The sequence below is a fragment of the Lemur catta genome, chromosome 1, assembly GCF_020740605.2.
Source record: "Lemur catta isolate mLemCat1 chromosome 1, mLemCat1.pri, whole genome shotgun sequence".
NCBI classification, from domain to species: Eukaryota; Metazoa; Chordata; class Mammalia; order Primates; family Lemuridae; genus Lemur; species Lemur catta.
In genome coordinates, this window is record NC_059128.1 from 5,984,720 (window position 1) to 6,007,361 (window position 22,642).

The following is a 22,642-nucleotide window of genomic DNA, read 5'->3' on the forward strand; positions in this document are numbered from 1 at the left end:
TGTACATGCATATATGTATATGTTTATATGATCTCTCATATATAATAGATGTGCACCCACACATTTTTATAGCTAGTGAGACACATGGCCTCACCTTCTGTTGTCCCCAGGCCTGCCCTCTCCAGGACTTTGGGCCCCAATTTGGTGGACTCTGCCTGCTGAGGTCACCCCAGAGGAGTCATACTTGTTGTTCCGTGTGTGTCTTGAAGCCATGATGCATAGGGCTCGGTGTCCCAGCTGGAGGACAAGTGGTTGTGGTTTATTTGCATTCCAGCAGTTCACAGAGCTCCAGGGTTTTCCCCCAGAGACTAGCAAAAGAAGAGTGCAAGCTGCATGTTTTTCCCTGCAGATGCCGCTTAGGGGTTGGAATGGTCAGCCCTAACCAGTTGGTCAGCTCCCTAACTCCTCACCCTCAGTAGTTTACGGAGGATGGTTCAGGGACACCCTTCCTCCCCAGCAACTCCCGACTCTCTCACTGGGGACCTTTTGGAAGGGCCATTGGAGGTGTTGGAATCTGTGACATAATCTCACCTATCCTTGGCTCTGGGTGCAGAGGGCATCCACCACTCTGGAGTGTTTCAGCCGCTTGCATCTTGAGGAAATTGGGGTTGGCAGCCATGGAAACAGGTGCTTTCGGACCTGGTGGAGGGTTGTGCCCGAGCGCGCCTGCTTCTAATCGCAAGACGCAGCTGCTGGGGAGGAAAACAGGTTTTGGTAGTGTTGGGGAGCACGGTCCCTCCTTCACCTCGCCTCTCCCTTTTCTGGGATGCATTAAATGGGCAACATGTTGGGGATTGAAAATAGTTTAAGTGGTGATTCACCGTGACAGATTTCAGGAGTGCTCTAGGAGGGGGGAGTGGAGGAAGACAGCCGGCTCTGGGTGCTCCTGGAGATGTGCTGCTCACCTCCTTTCGGTAGCCAGCCTCTGTCAGTGGGTGCGGGGAGATGCCTTGCTGTCCACACAGGGCTTTGGGTGGCGAGTGGGGGTCTCTGGCTGGTCATTTAGGGAAGTGGCGGCAGAGATACAAGCAGGCAGCCGTGTAAAGGCCAGACGTGGATTTGAGCTATGTTTTCATGTCTCCCATGTAATGACCCTGAAGGAACTCTTTAAATACAGCTGTGCAAACCCTGATGAGACCTCATTTTCCCCTTTTCGCTGCTTTTCTTTCAAAGGACACTTCCACATTCACCCCCAAACCAAAACCTGTTGCAACAAGGGGCTGGAGACCCGCGATGCCCACTGGGCGCTCAGACAGAGCAGTAGCCCTTGATGGAGAAGGAGAATCTGGAAGAGTGGGAAGTGGGACTTGGGGAGCCCTGGCTCCCTGCATGACATTTCTAGGTCTCCCAAACCCACCCCCTCTGGTCCTGTCTTGGGCGCTGCCTTGGACTTGCAGGTTTTTGTGGCAGCTTAAGGGGTTCACATAAATGCTTGGATTTCCCTTTTTGCTTTGTTGTATTATTATTATATACATTTTTTACAATGAAATGAAAAACAAGTTCCAGTCATTGCTGGTTCCCAGACCTTGTTAATAAAAAACTAAAAGAAAGAAGGAAGGAAGGAAGGAAGGAAGGAAGGAAGGAAGGAAGGAAAGAAAATGATACCTGTGGAGCGAAGGAATTTATTTTTTCAGTAGCCCTCCCAGACCTGTGTGCTCTGTAATTGAGCAACAAAGAAGGCTGCTTAGAATCGTTCTCTATTCCTGCCGTCTCAGCCACTCGCCCCACAACCCAGCCCCTCACCCCCCAAAAAAGGGAAAGAAAAAGACAAATTGATGGGAAGTCCAGTCTTTTCGGGTGAGTACCCAGTGCCTGTGTCATTTAAGGTAGCACTCCACTTCTTTCAAATAGGAAATTGCCAAAATGGATGTCATCGGTTGCTAATTAGATGTATTTTAACTGCAGGATCATTTTACCAGCTAATACTGTTATTATGTGCTTCAATGTGAACCCATGGTGGAGCTGTTAAAATATGAGCGCGAGGTCTTAGCAGACCCGGCTAATGGAGCCTGCGGGATCGGTGGAGGCACTTTCCTCAGTGGCAGCTGGTCCCTTGGTGCTTTTGGCCCTGGAGATCCCCAGACCAGGCCCTGTGCTGAAGGTGTAAGTCCTTTCAACCTCTCAAGACGGGCTCCTGGTTTTCCTGATTCCCACCTTTTTCATGTGTTGAGAGCAGGACCTGAATCCCTAGGAGGCCCGAGCTCTCCAGGTTGTGGGCACCAGCGTCACACCCCCTCCCCTCTGGACCTCCACGGTCCCCCAGTCTTTGGTCCTCTGGACCAGCCCAGAAGCAACAAATGTCCCAGAACAGGCAGACCCGAGTCTCCAGCATTGGGTTTTCAAGTCTGAGCAGGCTTCCCCCTCCATCTCTCCTCTCTAGCAAACCGGAAAAAGAATCCTAATTTCCCGTTGGGGTGGGAGGAGGTGGGCTAGGATCAGGATAATGATTCTTTAAATGTGCGCCATGCATTTATGCATTTGACTTCATGGCATTTCTCCCCCCACCCCCTTAATACGTAGCGTGTTTTTTTTTTTTTATCATCCCAGAGACAAAGTAGCTGGCAAAATATTTAAGTGATCAGAAAGAAATGTTTTTATTTGCCCGCGTTCGAATTGGGTTATCTGCCTATCTTGTTTATGAAATTTGGGGCTGCTTTTCCTGCACAGTATGTTCGCCTCTCAAATCTTTCCCGGCTCCCATTTCCATATTTCTGCGTGCTTGTTCTTTGTTAATCACTTGGCAAGCGCTTATTTGAATATTAAAAATTTCTTTAATCATCAAAGGCAGGAGCACAGTCTCATGAATATTCATATTTTTCCCCCTCCTCAGACTGGATTCTAGTTCATTACCCTGCAGTAAAAGCCAAACAGCCATCAATCGCCCTCATTACAGGCTCTGGCGTTTTGATTGGCTGCCTGCTGCCCAGAGCTTTTTTTTTTTTTTTTTTTTTTTTTTTAATTTTTTCCCCTTCTCCTATGAGCTGTCTTGTACCTGCCAACAACCCCCCCCAAAGAAAAAAAATCAACAATGCAAGAATAAATTTCTCTGGTGGAAAAACAACTTTGCAAACTTGTCAAACAGTCCTTGTGGCTAGCTGCCGCCCTGTAGCAGCCACCAATACCACCTCCCTCTCAGTGTCCGTCCCCCCAACCAAAAGGAAAAAAAAAAAAAGAAGCCCAGGATAAAAGGAGGTGGGGGGGGGGGGGAGAAAATTAAATAAATAAATAAAAAGGGAGAAACTTGAGCCTCAGAGATGAATATTTGTCAAGAGAGTTGACGTAAGTTTCATTTGCATAATGACTTTGTACTTCTGCATTAATAAAATTTGCATATGAAGCCATGTTAATTACTCCTGATCATGCTTTTTGCATTCATGCATAGTAATTTTCTCCGACTTGTGAGAATTAATGTCTTGGCATGGGGGGAGGGGGCGCGGGGACTGTCAGGTTCCCTTGCCAGTGTCCCTCACTCACACACGCTGGCTCCCTGTCTGTCTCCTGCCTTGATCTGTGACTCATTTCTGCACTATCAGTAGGAGTTCTCGGCTTTAAAGAAATGTATCAATTGAAAGGCACCGGTGGGGAGGGAGATATACATCGCTTGCACAGTGTCTTCCAGACCACCTCGCTCCAGTTCTGAACACCGAATCGGTAACCCTCCCATTTGGGAGGGGATGCTCCAGAGGATTCAGTGGTGGGGAAGGCTCCCGATTCCCCTCGAAACCCTGCTTGGGGCTTTTCCAGGCGTTTCTGTGTCTACACGCTCCCTGGCGGTGGGCGTGTTTGCCGGGCTACTGCGCATGTGTGAAGAATGAAGCTGTAGCATCTGCAGGGCCCCTCTAGAAGGGAGATGGAATTTGTAAACCCGTGAAGCCATTAAAAATGATTTTATACTCTGTTTTTGAGCTTAAGAAACATTTTAGGGACCTTATTTTTAGATCTTTTTTTTGTGTGTGCCTGTAGACCCCAAAAGAAGGTGTTTTTAAAGAGTGTCTTGCAGGGCTGTGTAGGGTACCTTCCTGCACCCGGAACACTGGGACAAGCTTTCTGTGCCAGGCTGCGATGACGCCTTGGGAAGGACCCACCGGGAGTAGGAGAAGCTCCACAATTGAAAATAAATAAATGAATGATAGTTCATAAACAAACACCATTTATTGAGTCTTTGCTAACTGTCTGACTCTGGTTAGAGCTGGCTTGAGCCTTCCTTGAAAGGTGAGGGAACTGAGGCCCCAAGAAAATGACTCACCGTAGGTCACACGGCCAGGAAATGGCACAGGGGGACTTGGAACCCGGGCCTTTCTGTCCCCATGCTTTTGCCTCTGGGCTGGCGCGGCTCCTCTGTGTGTGTCTGAGAGCACTGGGCTGTCACTGGGTCACAGGCTGTCCCTGGTCCCGGGCTGTCGCCGGTCCCGGGATGTCGCAGGGTCTCAAGTGCTCATTAGGGCTCCTGCATTTCCTGGCTGCACCTGTGAAGGCAAACAGCCCTTCCCGGAGCAAGGGTAGGGGCTGGGAGGTGGCCTGGGACAGGTACCGAAGCTTTGTTTTTAATGTTGAAATAGGATTCACAGAATGTAAAATTCGCCGTTGTAAAGAGTACAACCAGTGGTTTTTCGTGTATTGACAATGTTTCGCAGCCATCATCGCTATCTTAACTGCAGAACATTTTCATTACCCCTAAAAGCAACCGTGTACCCATGAGGCCCCCCACCCCCCAATTTCCCCAGCCCCTGGCAACCACTACTTTCTGTCTCCATGGCTTTGTCCATTCTGGACATTTCATATCCATGGAATCATACAATATGCGGCTTCTTTCATCAATTTTGGCTTTTTGTGGTAGCTTCAGAAGAGGATTTCTTGAGTTGTACGTTTGGGCAGAGCTCAGGGTTTAAGCTACCCCAAGGGAGGGACAACCCCCCACCAGCAGAGGGTGCTCTGAGAGCCCCAGAGAGACCTGGCACAGCTTGGGATTTGGAACCCCTCTCCCTGTGGCCCCCCTCCCCTGCCTCAGTTGAGCCAGTCCCTGGAGCAGGTGGACTTCAGCAAGGTCAGAATTCCTAACGAGGCCCTCTGGAAGCCTGTCCAGGGGCGGCCAGCCCCCACCCCTATGCAGGGTATCACGTGGTGTGTGATTTTACCTTTACAGACTCTGGCCTGAGCCCCACCTTGGACTTTTCCAGGAGAAGGGTGTGGCTGGATGGCTGTTTTCTACGTGCTCTTTGGTCATTCTTTCCCCCATGGAGACAGGCAGCTCCCTTGGCCCTTGGGACAATCCTTTCCAGGCCCCGAGGTGCTTCTGTTGGTTTCTCAGCCATGAGAAATGGTGCTGGCTGTGTAGTGGCCTCCCCCAGAGCCCGGGAGCTAGAGCCTGGATTTGGCCTTTTGCAGCCACCAATGGCTGGATTGAGCTCAATGACCCTCAGGCTTGCTCCACACCCACGTGGCCTTGCTGGGGCGCCTGCTCACTCCACCCCAGCTGCAGCCCATGAGGAAAGTGGCACATAGCCAGGCTTTGGAAACACAATGGGGTTCCAGTCCCAGGCCTCCCTGAGCCTCAGTTTCTCCCCATGGAATGTGGGTGGTCTTCTCTGCTGAGTGAGGTGGTTGTAGTGTATTCAGCACAAAGCCACTGTCAAGGTTATGAATGATCCAGAGCCCTCTGTGGTCTGAAGTGGGGAGCCCACATAGGGGTTTGAGACCAGTAGCAGGCAGGGTCAAATGCACAGTGTCCAGTGCGGGGGGGTTCAAGCCAGGGCAGTCCCGCCAGGAGGCAGGTCACACTGGCGTCGGGGGCCAACTTTCCTCAAGGGATCCCACTAAATCTAGGGCGTTGCTTCTAATCAGCATCTGTGCTGAAACTGCTCACGGGTCCCCCAGCCATGCCCTTCCAGGGCTGTCGCCAGCTCAAACACACCCTGGGTGCTGGGCCTAGCCTAGTACGAAGCTTTGTTGGCCCAGAGGGGACATGGCAGTGTCAGCTTTGGCCTTTTTTTTTAAAATTTCAGAATATTACAGGGGTACAAATGTTTTGGTTACATAAATTGCTTTTGTACCATTTGAGTCAAAGTTATAAGTGTCCCCATGACTAGCTTTGGCCTCTTGACAGGACACTGACAGCTCCCAAGCCCTAAGTGGGGGGTCTTATGTGCCCTGATCCCGGATGACCCGTGTTTTAGAGGAGCTGGGGGTTCAGAGCCAGGCAGCCGGGGTTGGGCTGCTGGCGTCTGCCTTTTTCTGCGGTCCCGTCGTCACATCGGTTTCCGGTCTGTGTGATGGGTCTCCTAAGCCCCTGGCCCTGCGGGCGCCATAGCAAGCTCCATCAAACCGAGACTGACAGGCTCCTGGCCCGCAGTGGGCTTGTGGGGTCCCCTGGCTCTCGCGGGATGGGGGAATTTTATGGGGGCCCTGGAGTGGGCAGACCCCCACCATGCAGACCCGGGGGAGCCGGCCGGCCCAGCTGCCTGTCCTCTTGTTGATGTTTCCTTTTTGTCTCTCTGGTGCTTCCCTGCTCAATTATTTACCCAGGGAATTTGGGCTTCTTCACTTGTGGTTTTGGCAAGGGCTTCACACAAATGTTTTGCCCTGGTGGTCTCTTAGCCATTTAAGATAAACGGACAAATCAAACGCAGGCCTTGCCGGGGAGTAGGGGCAAGCCGAGGGGCTGGGCGGAGGTGAGGAGGCCCTGGCCCTGCATCGTTGTTGCTGTCACGCGGTGGGAGGCCTACCAGGCCGGGGCTGGGATAGTAGGAGGGGTCTGGGCAGTACCAGTGCTTTCTTGGGGGGGGCAGCGTCAGAACTTTCTAGAAGGCATTGGAGTTTGGGTGCTGCGTGCTCCGTGCTTGGGGCTGGAGAGAGATCCCAGAGATGGTAGGTAGGAGGCTAACGGGTGCCCGGACACTCGGAGGTGGCCTGGGGTGTCCGAGGCCTGTACAACCAGCCCATCCTGATGTAGCAACAAGTGGTGGCTCTGAACTTCCCTGCTCTTCCAGAGATGGGTGGCCCAGATTTTGGGGAACAACCTCCCAAATGGAGCCTGCTCCAGGTTGCTCCAGAAGCCCCCACGTGGGGGGTCCTTCCCGGGAGCGGGGCCCTGACAGCCCCCAGAGGCAGGGTCCTGGCCCGCAGACAGCCCAGCCTGGCAGCTGTGGAAGTGGAAGTAGGGCCTCCGCAGTGCCCCACCCTCTTCCTGTGCCCTTCCCCTGCCTCTGTCCCAGTCGTCTTCCCTGCAGGGCCTGGCACCCCCGGGGCCACCTACCCTCGAAGGGTGGCCTGCAGCCCCCACCCTAGGCCCCGTCCCGCGCCCTGGGCCCCTTGTGCAGTCCAGGGCCCGACTGACCAGACTTTTCTATTGTTTTTTCTCCAGGGCCGTGCAGGCCTGCCCAGCTGCCAGCGGTGGCCCCCATAGCTGCCTCCTCCCACCCTCACTCATCCGTGATCACCTCACCTCTGCGTGCCCTGGGCGCTCTCCCGCCCTGCCTCCCCCTGCCGTGCTGCAGCGCGCGCCCGGTCTCGGGTGACGGGACTCAGGGTGAGGGTCAGACGGAGGCTCCCTTTGGATGCCAGTGTCAGTTGTCAGGTAACAGACGGCGCGCGGTGGGGGGCGGGCCCCCGGGATGGCGGGGTGTGCCGTGGCGGCGTGGGCAGCGCTGGGATGAGGTGGGGACCCAGGGAGGAGGCACACCCCACACCCAAGAGGCTTTTTGGGGGGTGCCAGGGGAAGTGGTAAAGGATGTTCACAAAACTGTGAACCGGCGCCTGGTCCCCATCAGTCCTTGCACCGTCCCCAGCCATTCCGAGTCTCACTCCCAGAATGCATTCCAGCCTCCAATCCCATCTCCTTGGACTGTTTAGCTAAAGCTTAATTGGATAATGCTTAACATCTGAGGTTTTCTTCTGCCCTTGCCACTGCCATCCCTTCCCCCTTCCCCTGACCCCCCCAGCACGAGGCTAGGAGAAGATTCCTTGGTTGTCTGTGTACATTGCCAGAGCCATCCAAAATGCTGAATTTCTCTTTGGGAGAATGTGTTGCCCATTAACTTTGAGGAAAAAAAAAAAAGTCGTTCAAAAGGAGCCTTTTAAAAAGCTGTGGCCATGAGAGGGAGGGACACATCATGGGGGTTGTGGGGGGGAGAGGCACAGGGCTGAGTACCTACTGTGTGCCTGGCTCTGGGGCAGAACGCAGACCTGCATGTCCGTGGGCCCAACTCCCCCCAGCTCTGCTGGGAGGGTGGTGTAGCCGCCCACGATGCAGGTGGGCAGTGTGGCCACACACACCTGCCCTCTTCCCCAAACAAAACCCAGCTCCTGCTCTGCCCGGGGTCCCTGGCAGCTCTCAGGCAGAGGGCTCTCCTCCCAGCCTCTCCTGCCCAGCAACTCGGCAGGGCATGGTGTGACAGGCACTGTGGCCACACAGGCAGGGTGCTGACACAGCCACGTGTGGCAAGTGGCTGTGGCCTTGTTTCCGTGGCAGGGGCCACAAAAGGAGACGGTGGGTTCAGAACTGGGGCAGGTTCGACTTTTCCCTGCTTTGTCACCAGGCATGTTATGGGCTTTCTCTTGACTTGAGTTGTGAAAACAAAACTATTTTTATTGGGCAGGTTTTGCTTTTAATTGAAGCTGTCCCAAGGGATGGTCCCTGTTGGAGCCACAGCTCTGCAGAAGGCCACAGGCGGCCCTGCTCCGAGGTCGAGAGCTGCCTGGGCCTTCTGCTGGTGGAGTGGCCTACAGCCTTTAGTATCCCCCCACCCCCCAAGTGACAGGTGCTGACATCATAGGATCTGGCTTCCAAGAGGAAATTCTGTTTTTTCACTGGGCTTGTGCCTTAAAAGCAGAGAGCAAAACCCCAAATCACCCGGGAAGGAGTCAGAACCACTTGCAAAGCAGCCAGCTCCCTATCTGGTCCCGAGGGTCACTGGGGCTCCTGCCCTGGCTCTGTAGGTCTGTTCTGGGGGTCGGTAGGAGACCCTGCTTGCTGAGCGAGGGATGACTGTTCCGTCTGGGCGGCTGCCTTGCTCTCGTGGCTTCCTGTAATTAGTGCTGCAGCCCCTGCAGCCACTCAGGGGGCCACACTATCAAAGATCAGCCCGAGTGTTTATGACTGGACTCGGTCAAGTTCTGCGGCACGGAAACATGATCTCCTCGCCAGAGGCTCACCCAGGGCCTTGCTTAACCCTCTGCTGGCCCTGGCCCTGCTGAGAAGCTGCCAAAGTAGATGAGATTCAGCCAGGGGCCTGAGCCCCTCCCTCACGTGGCTGGGCCCTCCCAGCATCTTCACACAGTGCTGAGCAGGAGCTGTCACCAGCCCCATTTTGCGGATGGGACAGCAAATGCTCAGGGAGGGTCAGTGGCTGGGCCAAGGTGGCAGAACTGGGATTTGACCTTGGGATGCCTCCTGCCAAGGCTGCGCCTCTTCCCGCTGAGCCACACTGCCTGTGCCTACGTCCACGGGAGGACAGACGAGGTTTCCACTGCCTTGGGTCCTGGTGGCTTCCACCATCAATGCGTTCTCACATGTTCTCCCAGGTTCCTCATAAGGACCACGTGCTGTGGGCCTGCGATGTGCTGCATTTGCTGGGCATTTTGTGTGCCTTCTTGAATGCAATCCTCATACTAACCTAACACTTTCCTCTCCCCACTTTATAGATGAGAAAATGAGGCTCAGAGATGTTGAGGTCTCAAAGCTCACATCCACCCATCCGTCCATTCATTCTTCAGCCCTAAGCCATTTCCGGGGCACCTGGTTTGTAGGCACTGTGCAAACAAAGGAAGGTCAGGCGGGCAGGTCCTGTCCTGCTGCATAGCACAGCCTGGTGCGGGGAGGAGAGCACTGGGGACCTGCAGCCGGGGTGATTGGAAGGGGCAGGGAGAGGAAGCAGCGGAGGTAGGATTTGATCCTAGGCTCCATCCATCACCTGCTTCCTCTCCGGTGTTGGCTCATCTCCTGACTTCGAGGCCTTGGATCTTAGGACTTGAGAACCTTGAGATCTCAGAGCCTGTGAGCAGCCTCGCTTGCCGTGCCTGAGGGGAGTGAGGCGGGCAATGTCCTGTCTTGGGTCGGGCCATAGGGGGCTGAGCCCCTCCTGAGAGCTGTTCTCACCTCTGGCCCTCGGCCCCCGCGTCCAGTGCTGTTCTTGTTCCTCACCCCGTGGCAGGCCGCCTCACCATATTTTCAGATCAATTTCAATACCTGAAAATCTCCTATTCCAGTGGTTTTTGTCCCTTTGTGGTTTCTGTTCCTGGCATTGGGCTGTTTGCTTAAGTGTTTTTAGTGCCTGTTTAATTAGTAGTTGGAATGGAGTCATTAAATTCCCAGCACCCCGTTAGGAAGAAGCAGTCCTCTGTAAAGATGGAACGGGCCCCCCGTCCCTACTTGGTTTTGTCCCTTTTCGGATCAGGATGCACTGAACCTGTCTCTTCAAATTAATACGGAAAACCCCAGTGTAAATGTGTTTCACACAGGTTAATTGCATGCCCGTGAATGCATTCGCGGTTATTTATGGAAGGATGTGATTTTAGGGGGGAGAAACCGCACAGGTATGTGTGTCTGTGACACCCTGGGCTGGCTGCAGCCCATCAGCTGCGCCTCCCGGGACCCCAGCCCCAGACCTCCTTCTGGTGGTCACAGTGGGGAAAAGGGACCCGAGGCCCCCGTTTCTTCTTGACTTTGCTGAAAGACTGTTGGGCTTTGAGTGTACAGGTTCCTGGGAACTGAAATTTCATCCTTGAGAAATTCCACGTCGAGGCTTGGCAAAGTGTCTGTGGTGTCAAGAGTCTCAGACTGTGGTCTTGGCCCTGACTCCAGCGGCCTGCTGCCTCAAATAAGTCATTGCTCCTCTCCGAGCCTCAGTTTCCCCCTTTGTAAAAATTATGTATATGTATATTCGCATGTGTGTAAATCTGTAAACAAGGCTCCCAAAGTTCTATGGAACAGATCAAGGTGTAGCTGCTGGGGGTGGGCTGAGTGTGGGCTGAGCGGGGTTCCCAGGGCAGGGGGTAGGGTATCTAGAGAATGGTTTTGAAAACCACTGGGATTTGTCCCCATCCCCAGACCGTTCCCTGTTCTGGTTGTCAGAGGGATCAGACTGCTGCAGGGGGTGGGGAAGGCTGTTCTGTCTTCTATAGCTGTGTGGCCTTAGGCAGGTTGTTCCACTCTCTGTTCCTCAGTCTCCCCATCTATAAAATGGAGGCAAAGACAGTACTTGGTCCAAAGGGTTGTTCTGACGACTGCGTGAGGGCATGTAGGCCAGGTGCTGAGAACAATGCCTTGTCCTGAGTGAGCCCTAGAAGGTGTGATTCATGCCCAAGCAGAATGGGTCTCACAACATTACATCATTACGTGTCCAGCACCCTGTAGGAGATCGTACTTCAAGCTGGGTACGCGTTTCCATTCTTAAAAGCATTGGCTGGTTCGGATCATGTCCCAGCATTGGGAGGTGGAAAAGGAACTGAGACATCTCATTGCATATTTAAAAGCTGCAAATGGTCATCAGCCAGAGTGATTAATAATGTGTGCTTGGTGAAGTTCAAGGTCTCATGCAAGAACACACAGGATCCCAGCTCAGGGAAGTGGAAGGATTTGGATTTAATAGAGGGAGTCAGTTGCAGTCATTAGTATATGCTGAAATCACAGGGCAATCTTGTAAAGTTAAATTCAATTTACTTTTCTACTGAAATTGTGCTTGCTGTGTTATTTAACTAGTCTGGGGTTTCTTGGCATGGGTTAAAGGGACAATAAAGATAAAAGAATACCTGTAAGTAAATAGTAGGGCTTAACAGTAGAATCTGTCCTTTTCTCCTCCTTCAATTATATCCCAGTGTTCATTTTGTGTTGGTTTTATAACCGGAGCCATCCAATGGGATGCTGTGGATGAGACCACCCTAGCTGTGGAAGCTTGATGCAATTAATACAGTCTGTCTGGAAAGTGGCCTTATTTCTGGAAGTTTTATGTTAATGATATGGTCTGTGCTTTGCACATTTCATACCAGAACAAGAAGCAAGCTGTAGTTCCATTCTGGACTGGGTTTGATTAACACCGGAGGATCAATGGGAAGCCGGATGGCGATGAGGACAGAGATGGCAACCTCACCAGGCCCCTGCCGGTGCGCCGCCTCGACTCTGGTGCAGGGCGTGCCAGAGGCGCCCCAGGAGGGCGTCAGAGCCTCCATTGAGACTCTGGAGGGAGGGGTGAGTATGGGGGTGAAGAGGAAAGAGCTGTGAGTGTGAGCGAGTGTGTGCGGACAGAACTCCACCGTGGGCAGGCTGGTGAACATGCTCATGGGATCCCTCTGCAAAGCAGCGTTTGTTGTTAGGGTCTTTCTGGGCTAAACAGGTCCCAGTGTCTGTGGGGCTTGGCTCACTGTAGAAAAGGGGCTTTCAGGGGAGTTATTAAAAATTTAGAGAGTCATCTGTACGCCTCGCGGTGTCTACATCGCCCAGGGGGCTGGTGGCCCAGCATCCACAGCCCAGTATAGCATCGTCGGCTATTCCTGCATGCGAGCGCCGTGGATTCTACCCTGGCATCTGCCCGCTTCTGGAGATCACACTGCGGCAGCGGCTGGCCTCGACTGCCTGCCTTAGACCCCAGACACCTCCTTCGTGGCTAGAGGAAGTGCCAGGAAGGAGCCACGAAGAGCTGCAAGGCCCCAGGACAGGGGGAGCTGATTCTCCAGGGCGGTGGAGGTGGCCGAGGGTGGCAGGGCTTTGGTGGACTACAGACGGCTGGAAAGTGACATCTTCTCCAGCACTGGCAGGGACCAGAGGAGCTGCGAGGGGGGGGCGGGGGGGGCTGCAGGAGGACTGCGTCGCTGTGCAGTCGGGGGCGGGGCACCTACCAGCGTGACTGTCCTCAGATAAAAGAGGCCCCAGCAACGTCCTGGAGCAGAGACCGCTGCAGCCTCGCCAGATTCCATTTCGCTCTCCGAGCCGGCCCTTCAGACGTTCTGAAGGCAGAGCTAAATCAAAGAATTCTGTTCAAATCCGTACAAGATGTTGCTGTTTTTCTGCTCTGACAGGAGAGGCATTTGGAAGTGCAGTTTCTTTCTTTCTTTCTTTCTTTCTTTTTTTTTTTTATAGCTGTCTTAAAAAGGAGTTTGGCTGTTTAGCACAGCTGGTGCTCATTACATTATGCACTGGCAATAAAATAGCATGTGTAATTAATTTTTAATGCAGCGCTAGATGCAGCGCTTTCAAGCAGTTAGTGGATGTGAAGAACCAGCACTGGCCACAGACATCAGAGACAGAGCGAGGCAGCCACTTTCTCCTTTAAAGGGAACCCGAAAGTGGCAGAGGGGGATGGCATTGCCCTCCACGTGGAGCAGAGTGGTCCAGAAATGGGTTTGCCTTGGGTGACCTGAGGCTCAAACTTACCTTTAACTATCCCAGGACCAGGGGGCTGAAAGATCATCTCGTCCGACTCCTTCATTATATAGATGGGGAAACTGAGGCAGAGAGTGGGGATGAGGCCACAACACGTGGGTGGCAGAACTGACTCAGACCCAGGTCCTTTGGGCTCTTCCCACTATGCCACACTGCCTCTCTTGAGTTTCTGTTGAAAACCAGAAAAGGGAATTTCATTATCTAGTGGAAGCCGCTTACAAATTGACTTCTGTGTTACTCCGAGGCTCAGTGTGAAAGCTGTGATGAGATTTGGCAGCAGGTCGGGATTTTACATTGAGGAGCCCCACGTTTGACCCCTTGGACCTGCATCTTTGCCATCTGCAGTCGGAGCACTCTTGTGTCCTGAGTTTGAAACGTTCTGTGGTCGTGCTTTGACCACTGGCTGCTGCATGTCCCCGGGGCTCCGTGGCATGGATGCGTGTTTGGAATTAAACATCACGATGGACATGTTAGCAGGACAGCTGGAGGCATCTCGGGGCCCTCCAGAGAGGGCACCATCCTTGGTCCTTGTTCTCAAAGTGAATGGATGTGACTATGTGACCCCAGGCCTGCCACTTCCACTCTCCAAGCCTCAATTTCCTCACCTGTGAAATGGGACGTTGGAGATGCCTGCTCCTTATCCCTCCACTGGGCAGCCACCAGCGTGACATGGCCGCAGCCTACTGCCGGCAGGTGGGGGAAGTGGAGGGAAAGGCAGGAAGGGGAGGGCCCAGCTGTTGAAAAGCACGTCGACAGTGGAGGCCTTGGGTACCCTGTGCTCCGATGGTGACTTAGCTGCCATCTATTTGGACATCACTCGCCTGGGAGAGTTTCTTAGCGTGAATGAAAGGAGTAGAAGGGTTACGTTGTCAGTGTTGCTAGGGCTTGCTGCTGTTTTCTGAAGGGCCGTGTGGCCAGCATGTTCACAGGCATGGCATGTCATCCTCACAACGCCCCTAAGAAGAGCATCCCCCCTCCCCCTTGCTCATGAGGATACTGGGGCTCAGAGAGGCCAAACAACCCACCGTAGGTCACACAGCACACAAACAGCAGAGCTGAGATTCGGACTCAGGCCTGGCCAGCCTCAAAGCTGCGCTTGTAGCTCTCCCCTCCAGCTCCCTGTTGGCTGCAGTGGCTGCTTGGATGTGGAGAGCAGAGCTGGAGTCGCCGATGGGAAACCAGATCAAACTCGGACATTGTTCATGGGAGGGTCCCCAAGATCTTCCTTCCTCCACTGGTCATGCTTGTGCCAGACCTGAGGGATCCAGAAACAAGTGTGACAGGGGTCCTTGCCCTAGAGGAACCCACAGCGGGTAGAGGCGTCCCATGAAAGGCCCTCTCGCGTGGTGGATGTGAAATGCATGGCCCATGGTGCCTCTCTCTATTTAAAAAGTAAATTAACAAACGGACTGAGCTTATGGGAGTTGGGAGGGTCCTGGGAGATTGACTGCGGGGGGTGGTTTACTGCCAGGGAAGCTGAGGCCCAGGGTCCAGTCCCCTGTGGGTCAGTGACAGGTGTGGATGTGGGTGTCTTCAGGGAGGGGCCTGGCTCGACTTACGGGGACACAGAGTGACTGCTCCTCAGACCACCAGAAGGAAGTTTTGACCTTGAAGAAGAGAGTGGGAGCATGGACAAGATTTTCTCATCACATCGCCCTCAGCTTGGGTTTCAGGGGGTCTGGCTGGGCGTCCGGGCCTGGCATCGAGCCCCTTCCAGCTGTCACCAGGTGGGTTTCTAGGCCCGTCCCTGTGTCTTCAGCATCCGGGATGTTCCTGGCTCCAGGAGGTGCCCAGAAAATGCTGGGGGACAGTGGAGACCTGGAAAAAGTGGTGTCCACACCAGTGGGAGAGGGAAGAGGAGACAGAGAATGCTACTGGTCCTGTTCTCGGGTGACAGTCCTCCTCGCTTTTGCACACAGTGTTGTAGAATCAGTTTCTCTTCTCTCTGGAGAAACCAACTTTCATTTTTCTTAAGAAAGCTTGAGGTGCTCTTTGCTGTGTTTTTGGTGGGGGGAACACAATGTACTTGACTTTCCAACCCTGAGGGCGGGGTAGGGGTGGAGGGGCTGCGTAGGGTACATGTTTCTCAATCAGATCCAGGTAGTCTAAGCCATGAAATAGTTTATCCAAACACCGGTGGTCAGGGCTGGCCAGCGCAACCCGGAGAGCACGGGGCAGGGGTCCCTCTGCGTGGGATTCTGCAGCCCAGCCCTGTGCCTCAGGCTCCTCTGCAGGGACCATCCCAGCTCTGAATTCCGGCTGCCCCTGCAGCTCCTGTGTTAGGAGGGTGACCCCTCCCGTAGTTCACAGGTGAGAGGTGACGTGACTTGCTTGAAATTGCGCGTCTGGCGGATTGTGCAGGAAGGATTTGAACCCAGGCCTCCCGAGTGTGTCCTCTCGTGTCCAGCTGCCTGGCCGCCCCTTGTGCCAGCCTTCAACCCGGCAGGTGTGAGCAGGGACGCACGAGGGAGAGGATGGAGCTTGTGAGTCACAGGGCTGCGAAGGAGAGGATGGAGCTTGTGAGTCACAGGGCTGCGGCGAGGCCGGCTGGGCCCTGGGTAATAAGAATGCCTGGATTTTATGGTTCCCGAGGAAGGATCAGAGGGCTGGGGACATCTCCAAGGAGGTTAATGCAAAAACGGTCACTACCTGCAGGAACAGGGGCAGTTGGAATCTTTTCATAAAACCAGACATTTTTCCTTATTGCCTTTGTTAGTAAGAGGTGAGGCATGGTGGGGAGGGTGCGGCAAGGCCCCGTGGGTGCGCGCGCCGGCTCTTGCATGGTCTCTAACCAGTTCTTTTGGACTCCAGTTCTTGCGCTTTGAATTGCCGTGTGTTTTATTAGCCGGCTCATTTCTTCTCGGTTTAACTGTAGCAGGAAGCACTGACTGAGGGCCCACTGTGTGCTGTGCTGTGGCCTCCTGCGCTTCAGCCCCGCTGGTTCTCAGAACAGCACATAGGTATGATCGTGAGGTTTTCTTTTATTGTAGTAAAATATACACACGATTTACCATTTTAACCGTTTTTAAGCGTACAGTTCAGTGGCGTTAAGTACATTGCAGTTGTGCAACCATCACCATCGTCCAGCTCCAGAACTTTCCATCACCCCAAGCAGAGCTCTGTCCCCATTAAACACTAACCGCCCCCCTTTCCTCTCCCCAGCCCTGTAACCTCCGTTCTGCTTTATGTCTCTTTGAATTTGATTATTCTAGTACCTCGTGTAAGTGGAATCATACAGTGTTTGTCCTTTTGTGTCTAGCTTATTTCTCTTAATATAATGTCCTCAGGGTTCACCCATGCCGTAGCATGTGCTGGGATTTCCCTGCTTCTCAAGGCTGAATACTAGTCCATGGTACGCGAGTACCATGTTCTGCTCATCCATTCATCTGCTCATGGACATTTGAGCCGCTTCCACCGTGTTTGCCTGTTGGGAATAATGTAGCTAAGGGCATGGGTGTACAAGTATCTGAGTCCTTCTTTTTGGTTCATTTGTGTATATACCCAGAAGGGGGATGGCTGGATCAAAGAGTAATTCTATGTTTACTTTTTTGAGGAATTGCCAAACTGTTTCCCATAGTGGCAGCACCATTTTAAATTCCCACCAATGGTGGACAAGCGTCCTAATTTTCTCTGCATCCTCACCTGACTGTTGGATTTTTTCCTTTTTTTTTTGGTTGGATTTTATAACTAAGGAATCTGCATCTCAAGTTCCTTACAACTACAACTGGCCCAAGTAATGCAGTTAATAAACCTGAGAGGGCGAATTTGGACCCAGCTTCACCTGATCCAGGTGTGGTATCTGTAGCCACTGTCCTGGGCTACCACCTTCGTTATGTTTCATTTGAGGGTCTTGAACCCCACTTCTCTTGTAAATGCTTCCCCATGACAGCCTTGTCTCCGAGGATGGCTGGTTTTTAACAGTCAGCTAAACATTTAGCTACCTTAAGAGTTTGGGGAAGAAAATTCTGCCAGTGGACAATTTTCACTGTCCTTTCTGCTTGTCCTCAGGGCGTGGATTTGAGTGCAGTTTAGCAGAAAGAGCCCCGTATTTAGAATCAGAATACCTAGGAGCAAGGTAGAGCCTGTGGGGTGTCCTGGGCTGGACCTCAACCCTCTTTGAGCCTCTTGGGGTCTCCCTGCATCATGGGAGCCATCTCGCTGGCCTTGTGCCCTTGGCTGGGCTGGGAGGGACTGGGGGGTCCTTTGTAGATTGGGAATAGAAATCTGCAGGCTGTCGTGAGGGTTATTTGGGGCTGTGATTCCTCCCTGCTGCTCCGTGTTGGTGTCCCAGGGCTGCTGTAGCAAATGACAACAAACTGGGCGGCTTAAGACAACAGGAGTTTATTCTCTATTCTCTCACAGTTTAGGAGTCCATGAGTCCAAAGTAAAGATGTGGGCAGGGCTGTAGTCCCACTGTACGCTCTGGCGGACAATCCTTCCTTGCCTCTTCCAGCTTCCGGTGGCTCCGGGTGTTCTTTGGCTTGTGGTGGCATCACTCACATCCTTGCCTCTGTGGTCACATGGCCTCCCCCCCCCCCCCCCAGTCTGCCTTCTCCTGTGCTGGACAATTAAAATTTAAAGAGACAATTGTCACTGGATTTAGGACCTGCCTGGATAATCCAGAATGATCTCATTGAGCACCTTAATTACATCTGCAATGACCCTTTCCCCAAATGAGATCACATTTACACGTCCAGGGATTTGGTTGTGGACATACCATCTCAGAGGCCGCTGTTCAACCTCTCTGCGTGCCCCTGCTGGCTTTTAGCCCCTCCCGGGCAGGAACCCCTGTTTGGTCTCCTCCGTGAACTCCTGAGGTCAGGGACAGGTTCGGGCACTTGTGGGCGTTCCCCAGTTGCCTCCTGTGTTGAACCTGGAGCTGGTTTCTGACAAGATGGGCACATGTTTCCTTTCCCTGAGGAACGTGGTGACCCCTGAGTGCCTGGCACCTTTGGCCAGCACTCAAACCTCTGCGGTTTGTGGAGGGTTGTGTGGTCACATGCGGCCCCCCCAACGCTGCCCCATGCCAAGTCAGAATGCAGTTGTTAACAAGAGAGGGGGAGGGTTTTTGAAAAGAGTCTGCCATGATTATTATGAGAAAAAATTAACAGAGTTGAATAGGAGCTAAAAATAGCTGGACACACACTTGCCTATAATCCATTTTTTTAAAAAGAAAATATAATTATTTTTGTAAACTGGCTCTGAGAAGCCAGGAGTATTTTTAGTTTGCATCTTCTAAGACATTGTGCATCTTTTCAGGAAGAGCAGCTCAAAGCCCACTGGAGTGTGATGATGTCATCAAGTCAGAGCCCACCAGAGGCCTGCAGAGGGGGTGCCAGGTGGTGGGGTCGGAGGTTACGGAGCTTAGCTCTTAGCCCCATTTTGCTCAGCGTGTATTGGATGAGAGGCTAGTCCATGAGTGCCTAACTGTGGCCCCCATGGGTGTTGGTGGCCTGAGAGGTCCTGGCCACACCTGCTTAGGTAGCTGGTAGGGTCAAGAGAAGAGAAGGGCAGCTGGTTCAGCTTAGAGGCCAGGGGTGGGGGGGTCCCTCTGGGTGAGGCAGACCTGACCGGGTCTGAGCAGACCTGCAAGAAATAACCAGGACATGAGGGAAAACATTCCGTGGCTTTTTCATTTGGAGCCAAACATTGCCTCATGTCATTTTCTCCCTGGTTTTCCCATTGCCTCTGCCAGCGTCCTTGGGCCTGGCATGGACCCCATAGTGCAAGGCCTTGTATGTGTGTGTGTGTGTGTGTGTGTGTAGGTGTGTGAGTATATATGTGTTTTTGTGTGTGTATGCATTTGTGTGTGTGTGCATGCATGCGGGTGTTTGTGTGTGCTCACGTGAGTGTGTATGTGTGTGCATGTTCACATGTGTGTGGTGTTGGGAAACTGTCAGCATCAGCACAGAACAGTTCCCTCCACCGCTGCGTGACGCTGCGTGTTTATGGTGGAGGCACTGTTGATTACTTTTCTTCCCTGAACTTTGTCATTCTTGCCGGGTTATGGTGTGTGCCCATCCTGTTCCAGGACTGCGGCCTGCTGCGACCTCTGACTCTCTCCCTGGAGAGGGATTCACCTCCTCAATACCTTCTGGGGGAGACTGAGCCCCCTTCCCCCCAGCCTCAGAGGAAACCCACAGTCATAGTCCTGGAACGTGTGGCCAGTCCCATGTGTGACCCACGCAGGAGCGTGTGCAGGGAGAACAAGGGCTTTGGAGGTGGCCAGCCGGGTTCCAACCCGACTCCGATGTTGACCTTGGGCGGGTGACAAGGTCTTTATGAGCACCGGTGTCCTTGTCTGCAAAGTGGGAACAGTCTCATGTCACTACTGTCAGCGATAATGATGGTACACTTTGCTAAGTGTTCATCTTCAACATCCCTCACCCCAATTCAGTGAGGAAGGTGCTCTTCTCATCCCCATCTTACAGATGGGGAAACTGAGGCAGTCTGCGTTCAGAATCTTAACTGCTTTATTGTGCTCTGGAACCTCCTCCTGTTACATCCCACTGCCCTCCGCTGCGGCCTGTCTGTGAAAGGTGGTGAACAGCAGCAGGTATAGCAGGCACTACTGCAGTGTTTCTGTTGTTATAACTATAATTATTACCACCCCAGTCATTATCGTTGCCGTTCCGGGTGGCGGTATTCCCAGCATCCGCGTGTCTTTCCCCTCTGTTGCCGCGTCCTCCCTCTGCTTTCGGGGGCCGTGTTCATCCTTCCCCGGAGCTCCTGCCCTCCATCTCCTGCCCCCCTCGCCCCCGCTCCTCCGGTCTGAGTTTGTGTATATTTAAGGTCCCAGATAGTCTTTCTCCTCTAATTGAGGTAATGAACACAGTATTTCCAGAACTGCTGCTCTAAAAGTCAAGTGCAAAGTAATGGTTTTCATTTGTTGTTCTCTCTCCTCCTCTCTTCCTTAATATACGTCTCTTGAAGACGGGATTGGCCGAAAGCAAACAGCTAATAACCTGTGGATTTATGGAGCCAGCACGAGTTGGCTTAATAAGCTTTTCTACCTGGAATCGGCGTGCTGTCCCTTTAAGTGGGAGCTCCGGCGGCCTCGGTATTTTACAGTGCCTGGTTTCATTTATGCTGGAGCCAGACTTACTATGTGAGAGCCGTCCGCATGCTGGAATTAGTCTTAAGCTTGCTTCTGTGGCGTTGCCAAATTCCATGTTTGTGTTTTATTTAGAATTCTTTTCACGGCCAGCCGATTCTGTGCCGGCACACATAGGCACTGTTGCGCCCCATGGAGAAAATAAGCAAGCTTGCGTTTTCTTTGGCAGAGGCCGCGGCCACAATAGACTGCGGTCTCCGAAACATTTTTTAAAAGCTATTTTAACCCATAACAGATGCATAAAGTCGGCTCAGGCATGCCAGTTTTCTTAGTTTTAATTAAAAAATAATTATAGTCTAATGGGATGTTAGTGACACATTTGGATGAATGGTGGGTGACATTATCTACAACTTATAAATTAATGCCTCTCCCTTGGCCGGAGCAGGGGTGGGGAAGGGTTGGGGAGGAGGAATTTGGATATTTGTTCTTATTTGCACGGTGGGGGCTGGGGGTCGTGGGGGCCATTCTGGGCATGGAGGGTTCCCATGGAGGCCTTGGTGAATGGTCAGCCGTGCTCAGAAGGGACATGCCGCTGCGCCTTTCCAGGTGACAGTGCTGTCAGGGGGAACGGTGGTGTCAGAGCATCCTTCATCCCTACATGTTTGATGGGAAACTCACCTGTGGAGTTCTACAGGTGCGTGATGGGAGTACCTGGTGCTACAGCCTCGAGGCAGCACTTACCTTCTTGGCGCTGTGGTCCCGCCCCTAGAAGCTCAGAGGCATTGGGGACCCGCTGGGGCCTGTGTTAATAAGAAGCTATTACTGGGAAGGTAAAGAGGTAGAAAATAGTGTCGTGCCAGGTCCTGATGCTTGCAAGAAGTCTGCATCCCAGATGCTCATTTTGGGTTCAGTTTTTATGTAAAAGTTGCCGCTCATTGGAATCCAGAGTGATGGCGGTGGGCTGGGAAGTCCCTGGGAGGCAGGGTCTCCGTGGGGACTCAGGCTGGGGACAGGCAGGGTGTGGACTGGGGCACTGACTGTGCTGGGAGGGAAGGGGAACTTCCGCACTGTTCGTCCGGGAGGTGGGCAATACCATCTCCACTAATTAGGAAGCTGATAAGTGGCCACAGGTTGTTCCCACTCCTGAGTTCTGGTTCCATCTGCTCTCTGCGGGGTCTGAGGTCCCGGCTTAGGGAGAGGGAGGCTCCTGGGGCTCAGCCCTGCTGGGAGGAGAGATGCCAGAAGGTGGGGATGCCGAGTTGTCCCTCTCCCGCAGGTAGCCAGAGCCTTCTGGTGTCAGGAGAAAGGTGCCTGCCCCATCTGTGCCCTTGTGCCTCTCATGCTGGACGGCCCCTCGGGGTCCCCTGCCGGGGGCCTCTGTGGCTCATTGCCATCTGAGCAGTGTCCTAGAGAGGGGCCAGGACTTGCCCCAGGCTACCACGATGAGCTGGACACCCCTGGCTGAGGTTGACGCCACACTTTAGCTTAGAAGCCCACGCTCTGTCTGAGCCCGTGGAGGACACACCCTGTGGCTCACGGAGGAGTCTGGGAGACAAGGGAAGGCTGGGGGGGCTTTATCTTTACCTCTGGGAGGTAGCACTTACTGTTGACCGTGGAGGAAAATGAGTGTTTCTTAGACAATGTTTCCCTGAGCCCATATTCCTCAGAAGTGAAAATTAAGTTCTTCTATTAAAAACATGAGTCATACCAGCCCAGATGAGAGTCGTTTTGGCGTTCCTCGAATTTTTGGAAGGGAAACATCGCATTCATGTTAATCCTTTCAATTATACCTCCTTGCTGAATAATCCACAGGGCATTTTGTGTGGCAGCCCTCGGCCATCTGAGCACAGCTGGGCCGTGCGAGCAGCACCTGAGAGGGCGTGCGCTTGGCACCCGTGTCCCTGTGTGTCGGCTTGCCCGGCCAGCCAGCCTTTCCGTCCAGCGCTGCGGGGCCTCCTTCGTCCCTGGGCTCTCGGGAATCCCACTGTGCGGCCTTGGGGATCTAATCGCGGCAATGCTCGATGTCCAGTTGAGAAGGTTCCATGACTGTCCGATCATGTGAACTCTGAGCAGATGGGAGTGGGTCCCCCGTCTCTGCTTGGCTCCGGCACAGAATCTGGGGGCCCCTCTCCCCAGTGGGTGCCCTGACCAAAGGAGTCTGGGGACAGGTTCGGTTTGTTCGCCCAGTGAGCCTGGTCTGTAGATTTGATGTTACT

The 22,642-nt window shown here is 53.2% G+C and overlaps 1 protein-coding gene across 5 annotated transcripts in view; it reads left to right on the forward strand.

Annotated features, from left to right (window-relative positions):
• Positions 1-22,642, forward strand: part of BCL11B (BAF chromatin remodeling complex subunit BCL11B) — a 94,923-nt gene that overhangs the window by 31,940 nt on the left and 40,341 nt on the right. For 3 of the 5 annotated variants that reach the window (XM_045561062.1, XM_045561063.1, XM_045561075.1), the window contains one exon: positions 7,361-7,573. The exons of the other annotated variants lie outside the window; for them this stretch is intronic. In XM_045561062.1, coding sequence (XP_045417018.1) covers positions 7,361-7,573 — 213 coding nt within the window. The remainder of the gene's footprint in view (positions 1-7,360; positions 7,574-22,642) is intronic. 5 annotated transcript variants of the gene reach the window in all.